General features: G+C 32.5%; 1 protein-coding gene across 1 annotated transcript in view; it reads right to left on the reverse strand.

Moving 5' to 3' along the window:
• The window catches only part of LOC127721323 (aminopeptidase N-like), a 48452-nt gene extending 37420 nt beyond the window's left edge, over positions 1–11032 (reverse strand). The window contains exon 1 of the mRNA XM_052228057.1: positions 9728–11032. Within this exon, the coding sequence (XP_052084017.1) occupies positions 9728–10572 (845 nt within the window). The 5' untranslated portion in view covers positions 10573–11032. The remainder of the gene's footprint in view (positions 1–9727) is intronic.
• Positions 11033–12058: the final 1026 nt, after the last annotated feature.

The raw sequence follows: 12058 nt of genomic DNA on the forward strand, positions 1-12058 counted from the left end.
GACACGAAACAATAACAATGTCGTAATTGGCATCCCGCGCTTTTCAATATGCTTTGAATCTAACGAGCCATGTTCATTTCAATTCAATACGCACGCGACAATAGTAAACATTCTAGAAGTGAGAAGAGTAAGCTTGGAATGGCGTGCTTTAATTGATACGAAAAACATGTAAATCAGCTACAACAACATATTGTTTCTTTTCTGTGCACTTGACCTGTCATACATTAAACCGACCAGAAATCAACATCCCAATCGTTAATATGTGTCAAAACCCTCAAACAAAGGATTGAATTAGTATAACTGCAAAATACAGATAAAGGCTTCAAACAGCTTATAAAGAACGTACGTGCTTTTTAGTTTGAAAAATAATATCTGTTATACAAAGCCATTATATCGTTTTCTCAACACTCTTATTGTTTCCGTCTGTCTGATCTACTCTGACCTTGCTATACTTATAACCAGTAGTAAATCCCGAATCAAATTCTTGAGAAAAAAGAAATAAAATAAAAAAGGAGATGCGGTTTAATTACCAATGAGACAACAAACCACCAAAGATTTTAAACAATTATATGGTACTGCACAGTCATCACAAATGAGCAAAACTCATACCGTATATTAAGCTATAAAAAGCCCTGTATTTTATCCCTTAAGTAGTTTTATCCGTAAAACATATCGTATGACATATATTTTATTGATTGATTGATTGATTGATGATGTTTAACGCCACTTATAGGACTATCGTGATATTTTGTAGCAGTCAGTTTTTATTGGTGGAGGAAACCGGGGTGCTCGAAGAAAACCACCAACCTGCGGTAGAAAAATTTACATCCTAGTCAATTAAGATTGAAGTGCGGGATTCGAAATCACAATCTCAGTGTTGACAGGCTAGTGATACAGTAGTTCGACTGCTAAGACCGAACGGCCATCGAGATCCCTTATATCATCCTTCCAGACAGTCTGATTAAAATACAGATATTTTCATCAAATAGTGTTATATAAGAATAATTTTTAATTCAAAAAATAAAAAGTAAAAAATCGAAAAAATATTCTACTGTAGTGACCGAAATTATTTTCTATATTTGAATTCTTGGATTAGTTATTCTAAAAATCCCTGCTCTTCTCATCATTGCTTTTAATGTCATACCACAACTCCTTATTTGTATACACAAATTATTTCGGATTTTTTTTTTTAAATCTTGACATTAGAACTTTGAGGGGCCACGTTAACTTTATAATTATATTTTTGTCCTTAACCGTGATTTTATTCAAAACATTCTATATTGATTAGTAGTGTACTAGATATAATTAGTGAACAAGAATGAAGTTGACGTCCAACTGCGTTGACGTCAAACTGCATGGCCGTACGGTGCGCCTATAATTGCTTACATCCACTTCATTTGAATTTTGATGGATAGTTGTCTCATTGGCAATCATACCACATCTCCTTATTTTCATAATATGTTTTTTTTTTTCCTTTTTGTGAATGTGATTTTTTTAAATTTGATTTGACGAAAACCAAATAAAAAAAAGGCGCAAAATAAATGAAAATATATGAAGAATGTGTCCATGGGACACAGATGATGCCCCCGCTTGCATATAATGTTATAAAGGGACATAACTCAAGAACGGTAAAAGTGACTTTTGTAGTAATAAGCGTTGTGTATAAGTTTCATAACATTTGTTTGAGGCAAACTAATGTTAGAAAACGGAAACAAAAAATTTAGCAACATGTATGTTTATAAAGGGCATAACTCCTGAACGGTAAAAGTGACTCCACCCGATTTCAAACCTGATCTATGTTTTGTGGTAATTAGCGTTGTGCCGGGATAATTTTTTTCTGCAATCATTTGTATTTTATACAATATAGAATACTTTAACAATGTGCAAGTCTCCTGCTTTGCGTGCAGTATACTACCGAGACTATATATATATATATATAGAGAATACAGAGACTATAGAGAATACAGAGACTATAGAGAATACCGAGACTATTATAGAGATTACAAAGGCGAAAGATAAGATAATACTGAGTGTTCTCTTTGTCTGGGAACCTTTCCCCAGACACGATGGATAGTTGTCTCATTGGCAATCATACCACATCTCCTTATTTTCATAATATGTTTTTTTTCCTTTTTGTGAATGTGATTATTTTTAATTTGATTTGACGAAAACCAAATAAAAAAAGGCGCAAAATAAATGAAAATATATGAAGAATGTGTCCATGGGACACAGATGATGCCCCCGCTTGCATATAATGTTATAAAGGGACATAACTCAAGAACGGTAAAAGTGACTTTTGTAGTAATAAGCGTTGTGTATAAGTTTCATAACATTTGTTTGAGGCAAACTAATGTTAGAAAACGGAAACAAAAAATTTAGCAACATTTATGTTTATAAAGGGCATAACTCCTGAACGGTAAAAGTGACGCCACCCGATTTCAAACCTGATCTATGTTTTGTGGTAATTAGCGTTGTGTATAAGTTTCATAACATTTGGCTGAGGCAAACTAAAGTTAGAGAACGGAAACCAATTTTCGGGACGTATGCGACGGACGGACGGGACGGACAAGGGTAACACTAAAGTTTTAATGCCCCCTTCGCCTAGCGGCGGGGGCATAAAAACAAAAACAAAATCAAAATCCTTAAATTTACTTGCAGCTAATCATAAGTAACATTAAGGATGTTTGCTACTCTGTTTCAAAATAACAAGCTTTTTAAAAGACTGTTATCAATTGATAGTATATAAATAAAGGAACTAAAAAAACAGAAAAAAATAAAGGGTCCGTGTGCTTTTTTTCGAGATATAAGCCATTGAAAATTTGGCGGGAAATAATTTTCTTTAGACTTTTCATACATTTAACAATGGCTCTTGTTTTCTTTTAAAAGCTATGAAAAAATAACAAGGTTTTTATAAGATTTTCAAATATGACTTTTAAAACTATATGTAATAAAATTATCAAAAGAAAAGTAGGACTTAATGGGCAAAATTTTTAATGGGTACTAGATGAATAAAACCAGAGGATTCCGAATATCTGACAAAAAATCAAAAACAAGAGGAGCGAACATCCTTAATCATAAAAAAGTCAGATAACGCACTGTTGGGTTCTATGAATCACAGAGCTTTAACATTCTTTCCATTTGACGATTTACAGAATTGTAGCAGAGATACAGGACTTCGATCATTAGCAACTTTGACAATTCGGATCTCTTCTTTTGATCACGCAATTATTCTATATTGGACATTAAATGGAACTTTTACGCAATGTCTAGTTCCGAAAAGGCATACATCCTTTTGAATTTGAGGATTTTCTTATTTGCTCTGTAAATTCGAAAATCAATTTTAAATAAAAGAAGAATGTGTCCATAGGACACAGATGCCCCCGCTTGTAAATATATGACAAATTATGTTATTTTCCATTCATAATGGGACATAACTCGAGAACGATGTTAGTTACGCCACCCAAATTGAACTTGATCTGTGGTTGGTGATAATAAGCATTGTGTATAAGTTTCAAAACATTTGGATGAGGCAAACTAAAGTTAGAGAACAGAAACTTATTTTGGGACGTACAGACGGACAAGGGTAAAACTTAATACCCGCTCCGCCGCAGCAAGGGCATAATGATGCCAACATTTCTGAAGATCGCATTTGTCAATTTTTTTTTCATAATACCCATGGACTATCATTCTTCACTTTGGTTGAATATTTAGGTCGACAAATACGGAACTTATTTTTATTTTAGAGAGCTTCATTTTGTTGTGGTTTTTTAGTTCGTAAAATGTTGAAATTGAATAGGACAATTCAAAATGGAAAATTTGCGTATTTAAAGGTGTCAGACCACCAATTCAAAATTCCTATCTTTTAAACCTAATTTATCAATTTTTACAGTTTTCTTAATATTTCACCTCAAGTTTAACTTCATAGAAACCAAGTATATCCTGAATTGTACATGTATCACCTTTCTACATGGCAATTTTCAACCAAAGTTTAAAGTCTTGTAGTAAAACACGACCGTTCCGAAGGAAACCACTACTAAAAATAACCCCTGGTTTTCTTGATATCTTAAATAAGTATACTATGGGGTGCATGTATCCTCACGTTTTAATGCAAACTCATGGACAAGTAAAATTTGGTTCAAAACGGTCTAAATATATTTTCATCAAAAGATTCATTTCTGCAAATTTCATAGTTAGTTTAAGTAAACAATGACATCAAAAGCACCATTTTTTGTCAGGGAAGGGCTACTTTTATGTTCTTAATTGGAGTAGGTGAATTGGTGGTCTGACACCTTTAGGCCGGATGGATCTGGAGCCCGGAACCATTTTGACTGTTTTCGCTTTTTAATAGAAAAAAAAGACAAAACCTTGATTCTTTCCAGCTTAAATCCACAGAATCTTAAAATCTGCTAAATCCGAATAAGTAAGTACCACCTCAAATAACAACATGAAAAAATAGCATTTTCTTGTAATTACGTTGTATTTCTAAATAAAGAGCTGCGCCATGACCACATGATACGCCCGTCGCCCTTTTAGTTTTGATGATTTTTCAACGAATAAAATTCCATAACTCCGTAATCATGGTAATATCATATCAGAAATTTATAAAAAAAAAAAAAAAAAGGGAGCTTATTTCAATAGCTACTGTAAAGATTGTTCTCAATCTTTCTTGTAATACCTTTAGTCTGTAGATATTTATTCTATTCAATAGCTTTTCGAAATACATTAGCCAGGTTTTCTAAATAAAATAACAACTAAACTACTATTTCAAGAAATATAAATTATTATTATTACTATAAATTACTACAAAGAATGAAAGTACAATATGTTTAACGGTTTTCTGTGATTTTCGTGCGTGAAGTATTTACCTATTAAGTTTCTGTAAAGATGAGTTCAAATTCGTTTTGCTATTCGGAAAATCCCCTTTTTATAATACTTAGCACGCCTTATCCTTGCGTGTAAGAAAATAGGTCGCTACCGGTCAAGGTTAACTGTGTGTATTAAAACTAGCGAGTACGTAAACATTGGATTATATTGAAGGAATGGACAATTTCATCCGACTTTACACCGATTTGGGAATATAAAGCAGGTAAAATGCAGTTACTACGGAAATGTAGTATTAATAACAAACTGGAAAACAAAAGATGTTATTCGAATGCCACATGTTGGCGGAATTTCGTAACGCAAAATAGGAAATTGTCAATTTTGCCGGGAACAATATTTTCGGCTAAACAAAACTATGAAAGTATAATTAAACGTTCATAACAGCTACAAACAAGACACCATAGTTTCATGAAAACTGATCAAAGCGTTTTTAGCTATTGTCTGAAAACTGGATAATCCCCCTTTTTTTATAAAATTTCCTAACTTGGAAACGTAAAATCCAAAATTGTAAAAAAATCAAGAGGGAGCTTACATCAATAGATATAAACAATTCACCAAAGTTTCATGAGAATTGGTGAAAGCGTTTTTGAGTTATTGTCCAAAGTTTTGACGACGGACGGACAGACGGACGGACAACAGTATACCATAATATGTCCCGTCTTTGTCTCAAATGATTTAAAAACTTAAGTCAATAAGAATTGCAATAAATATTGAGAGTGATTAAGCGCCAAGTATGTCGAATCCTGTAACACAACGAGAATGTGTTCGTCTAACTTATAACAATGAAATAATTCAAATATACAACCAAAGCGTTACGTTTTCTGCAAATGATAGAGGTCGATGTGTATGCAGATAAGAAAGACATCTTGCATAAAGAACATAATATTCCGTATAAAACAAATTGTTTAATTAACCCGTCATGTACGGATCTGAAGAGTATACGTTCCGGTTGATTTTATGTGTTACGCGTGTCTCGTGATTGCATTGCTAATATCAACAAAAGAGTCAACTGATCTGAATTGCGGACACACTACGCGTTTTATTTGATTTGATGTGAATGCCTTCTATAGCTATCTATACCAAAGTGTGTATCTCTTTGTGAGATCTTCTTCATTGAAAATAACTCATGAAAATATAAGACGTAGATACTTTATTGATTTGACAAGTGTTCTCGTCATGAATATATACATGAAATATTTACTACTGGATTTAAAAAAAAAAAGCAAACAAACTGAAGAATCTAAATAACAATTGAATATTTTTTTTTTGAATAAAAAATTGAAGAAAGTAAATTTTATAAATTTATAAATTCTTTAAAGTATGCATTTCAAACGGAGTTTTACTGTGCGTATTGCTGTGTGTTTGTTTATTCCACATTGGCTAGATTGAGCAATGCTAACTTCACAAAAAAACCGAGGAAACATATGTTTTAATGTATATAAAATAAGTAAATTGGAATGAAAAAATTAAAGTTATATTCATATGATAATCTGTTATTTATAGCCTGAGTTGGGGAACATTCAATAAATAATATATAAAAGTGATATATACAAAACACATCACACCAAACACCAACTTCCAATGCAAGATCGTATAGGCTCTGGGTCGAACTTCCCCTGAAGTTCTGCGCATGTGCTTTGGTCCTTGTTGGGAAGTTTACCCTACACCAACTATCGACTCCTTCGAGATAAAGACATATGAGCGTAGACAAAAACAACGAATAACACATGATTTACACTGCCTGACTTGGTACTGGCACTTAATGTGGTTGAGTTAAAAGTTTTGATTGCGCAACCCCTCTTCTATTTCATCTATCTAGACTGTATCTATACTACTAAAATAAGTAGGTCCAATTTGTTAGCCGGCATGTCGTAAAAACGACGAATCAAATAATTCAACTTTATATATAACTTATATAGGACAATGGTGTTGATTAAAAATTACATTCTTCAAGGCCCTTTTGTTTTCCACATAATTAATATTATCAGTAATTAACAAGTTCCGGGTCGAATTCGATATCGATACCAATAGTGTATGTCACATGTAGTTTCCGGTTGTAGCAAGAAAACTAGGACGGGTTCAAACAGCTGGAAAGATTTGAAAAGCAGAGAAAACTGTGCACATAATAATCAGCATGACTTTATCAGATGACAATACGAATACTAAAAATACAGGCTAAAATAAGGCGTATGTACATGTACTTAAATTCAGTCACGGACCCGCGATGTCGCGGATGTGTTCTAATGTCGTTAAATAAAAAAACGTTTTGAAAATCGTGCTCAGTCACTTTGGTTATGTTATAAATGACAACAAAACCATTGTTTTAATATTTTGACCACAGCGAAACAATGCAACGGAGAGGGTTTAATAAAGCCACTTTTAGCCACTTAGATTCGAAATAAAAAAGATGTATTATAAATCTATTCTTCATGAGTTCACAAGGTACTTAGTCTATCTTGTCATACTATAAGTTATTGTGTTTACTGTGTGTTTTACAATTGTGTCTGACAAATAGATTTTCACTGGAGCTGTAGTTCGTAAAACACTGAAAACAATCACCATTTTATGTCAAGTTGGAAATTTAACTTGTTGATGTCGTCATGCGGAAAACAAAACTGATATTTCTGAACTGAAGTGTCCAGACTTACCAACTTATGATCACTCTATAATAATTTACTAGAATAGTTAACATACGAATTTAATAACTTTTGCAATTTTAGGAGCTGTATGCAATGGAAATTAAAAAAATAAAATCTTGTGGCGGAATCCCCTATAACAAGCATTTAAGCAACAATTTATATAAAGTTAAGTTATTTTTCCTGAGTTTTCTCTCGCATGCTATTTTTGTATGGCCTGTTTTTTTCGGCTTTTCCATTTCTTATTGTTAGAAACGTTACTTGTTTTCCCAAGTGAAAAAGTATTTAACTAAAGTAACTAATCGTTCTGTCATAAAAATGAGGGTCTTGTTGGGGGTCTTCATTTCTGTATTCTTTCATTTTTAGTCCATTTTTCTCTATTCTTGTCTCTTTTCTTTATATTTTAACATCTCATTATTCTCTATTCTCTATTTTTTAAGTCCATTTTTCACTATTTATGATTTTTGCCAATTGTTCTCTATCCTGTAAACCCCCATCCACACCCTCGTATATTCCTTTACATTAATTAAAAAAAATATATGGAGGAGAGAAAGAGAGAGCGAAAACAAGAATAACAATATGGTTTCAGGTGAATTATTTTTCTTGTTGTAAATCAATTACAAAACTATGGTTATTTTACTAATACACTGCATTTTAGGATGTTCGCTACTCTGTTTCAAAATACAAGCTTTTTAAACGACTGTTATAATTTGATAGTATATAAATAAAGAAATTAAAAAAGCTGAAAAAATTGAAGGGTCTATGTGCTTGTTTTCGAGATATAAGCCATTGAAATCTTGGCGGGAAATAATTCTCTCTAGATTTTTCCTATATTTAACATTGGTACCTTTTTTCTTTCAAAAACTTTGAAAAAAATAACAAGGATTTTATAAGATTTTCAAATATTGCTTTTTAAACTATATGTAATAAAATTATGGAAAGAAAAGTAGGGGTTTGCGGGCAAAATTTTTTATGGCACTACATGGATAAAACCAGAGGATTCCGATATCTGGCAAAATTTCAAAAACAAGAGGAGCGAACATCCTTAACGACTCACTTTCTTATTTTTGCAAATTTTGGATGAATGTTGATAAAAACATCTTTAGAATCTTTCTTCAAAAACATTGAATGAATTTGTAGATAAGCATGAAAGAGATGACAGATTCAAAATATAAGATTTTCAAATATGGCTTTTTAAACTATATGTAATAAAATTATGGAAAGAAAAGTAGGGGTTTGCGGGCAAATTTTTTTATGGCACTACATGGATAAAACCAGAGAATTCCGATATATAGCAAAATTTCAAAAACAAGAGGAGCGAACATCCTTAACGACTCGCTTTCTTATTTTTGCAAATTTTGGATGAATGTTGATAAAAACATCTTTAGAATCTTTCTTCAAAAACATTGAATGAATATGTGGATAAGCATGAAAGAGATGACAGATTCAAAATATAAGATTTTCAAATATGGCTTCTTAAACTATATGTTATAAAACTATGGAAAGAAAAGTAGGGGTTTGCGGGCAAATTTGTTTATGTCACTACATGGATAAAACTAGAGAATTCCGATTTCTGGCAAAATTTCCAAAACCAAGAGGAGCGAAGATCCTTAAAGATATCATTTAAAGTTTATTTTTAAGAGCATCATACGAAAATTTTACTTCTAGTAATTTGTGAATCGAAGAGATTGAATCAATTACTAATTTTGTCATTAATGTTTAACATGTCTTTCACTTGGAACCGAACTCGATGCAACATAGGCGGTACATAATTTAATTGTGTAGATTAATGAGACCAGAACCTGGATCGCAATTTCGAACGTTTCAACAAAGGAATATTCTGTAACTCTATATGGTCCGCAAATTCAAGAAAAATATACCCCAAGGACCATAAGAGGTACGATTCCACAGCTGCCTACTTACATAATACAATAAAAAAAAACAGATACTTCAATATCATGTTTGGAATAAGTTCGCACGCGCTTTTGACAGTTAGATTAAGGCGACAGTAATCTACTGATATTCGAATCTCTTAAAGCGAATAGGACGAGACAAATCAATGTAACAAACAAAAATCGCACAACTGCAAAAGGATTGAGACCTAGTGCGTCGAAAGGGTACGCGTCTCTTGTTAAAACCCTTTACAAATGAATTTTCAAAGGCCGTGTATTGTGCAAATGTTACGATAATTTGAATGCATTTACACTTACTTGACTTCGCCATCTTCTTCGTACATGCTAAGGTAAAGTCCTTTTAGGTCCCTGATAATTTTTGCAAAGAACGATCTTACTTCAACCATGTAAGAATGGCCGATGTCAACCATGTCTACGAGTTCTATAATCCAAAGCTGGTTTCTTTTGTATGGTTTTTGTTGATCGATTGCTAGATATTTATTCGTGTTAATGTTCCGTACTTTCACATCTTGTGGGAAAATTTGCATCATATTTATATGGAAAGCGATATATTTTGTTGGTTTCTTGGCTATGAGAATGATATTAACACTTCCGGTGAAAGTTTTATTTTCCAGATCTATCATAAGTTGGATATCATAATGTTCCGGAATGAAATCTCGCGATAACCGGATATTGTTTCTCGGGTGTTCTCTATCTAAATTGATAGTCGAATCATTCAGTATACCATAAGTTTTATTTTCATTCTTCTCATCCTTGTCGTCTGTGACATTTTCAGGATATGTCAAATTCTCGGCATAAATATCTTGAGACCCGTTTTTAATACCATCACTAAAGGACACTGTTATATTTTCCATAGTTTTGCCGCCATTGTCATCTTTGGTGATTTTATCACACCCGGAAATCGCTGAATGGGAGGTAACTCGCACAGTTTCATCTTGCCGAACAAAGGTCAACAATAACACAACAAGTAACATACATAATAAAAATGCTGAGGTAAAAAGTATAAGTTTAAATCTACTTATATATACTCCTCCTTTAGCGTCCTTTAACGTCACTACGACCTCTTTTTTACTGTCAAGGTCATTCGTTAGACCTTGAATTGAACCGTTTTCTAACAATGTCAACGTTTTCGGAGGCTCCATTTCTAATATCCCTTTCGATAATTCTTTTTGAACTGTGAAATTTCACTGAAATAGAATCAAACCATTTCTTACAAAGATTTTTTTCTTCTGAAATAGCTCCTTTGTATTGTTAATTTTATCAATTATTTTTATAACGCAAAAAAAAATGTAACATTTCCACAAAACTCACATCAAACTACGACACGTTTACCACTTTTATATAAGAAACTTAAATCGAAATAAACACAATTTCAACTCCAATACCAGCTACATTTATCCAAATGAAAATTCCACAAAATTAAGTTAAGAGATCAATTACATTTCTATTTTTTTCCATTAAACCAACAATAACTGAATTGCTTGCTTCATTAGCGAAAGTAACCACATTACACCTTCGGAATAAAAAAGACAACTGCGGTTTTCTATGAGAATTGAGATGTTTCGAAGTAGACAGCATTGTTGTAATGCGTAAGATAATTGATTTCTGATCTCTTGCAACGTGAATTATACATCAAATTATTGCCTAAGCACGTGTTAATTTGACCACGAGTTACAGAGATTGACATTATCAGTAACTGAAAACAATAATATCATGGAGATTGTATAATTAAAGGTTTAAGAAAAGAAACATTTAAAACTCGTTAAAGATAGTTATTACTTCTGATTTTCCCGACAGTTCATTTTATTTATTTTCCAAAACACCATTATAAAGTGTGGTATTATTGCCGATAAGACAAGTATCAAACAGTGTCTAAATAACGTTAATTAAAGGAGCTAAAGGTCCCCCGTATGGCCTTTAACATTAAGCAAAACCGAAACGGTATAGTCAGCGATAAAAAGTCCCGACATGACAAAATGTGAACATGGTGAAACAATTCAAACCGTGGACATAAAGAGACATAATTTTTTTTTTTTTTGGGGGGGGGGCTAAATATGTTTGTTTATGTAATGATTTTTTTAGTATTGTTTTTAAAAAAAATATTATTGTATTTGTTTTGCATCATAAATGTAGAACCACTCTTTGTTCACAGTGTACAATGATGCTAATTTGTCAAATGATGGTTAAGGAAGTTTTTACGACAAACATTTAAATGTACCTAAATATCCTATATCTGATTGCCTATTTTTTCCAAAGTTTATCAGATATAAATTTTTGTTTCTGTTTTTTGATCATGATAATTCTACAGAAGGCAGACGTAAAACAAAATCGCAAACTCAACCTTGACCTTGACCTACAGTGGTGCCACGCGAGGTAATTTCTTCGTATAATGTGGGGGAAAATAGGCGGAGAGTACCAATGGTTATTCAAAACTCAACTGACAACGCCAAGCAACAAACAAAGACTGACGAAAAGACAAACAAGTCCACAAAAAATCACATAGTGCTCCGGAAACCAGTTGGAATAAGCTTTTGAAAAAAATACCCATAAACCATTAGATTCTTAAACGGCTAATTTGTTTATGTTCTTCCTGTCGCGTAAAAAGAATTAGATCGAAGGTTTCGACTC

This window comes from Mytilus californianus, unplaced genomic scaffold (genome assembly GCF_021869535.1).
Source record: "Mytilus californianus isolate M0D057914Y unplaced genomic scaffold, xbMytCali1.0.p SCAF_12, whole genome shotgun sequence".
NCBI lineage: Eukaryota > Metazoa > Mollusca > Bivalvia > Mytilida > Mytilidae > Mytilus > Mytilus californianus.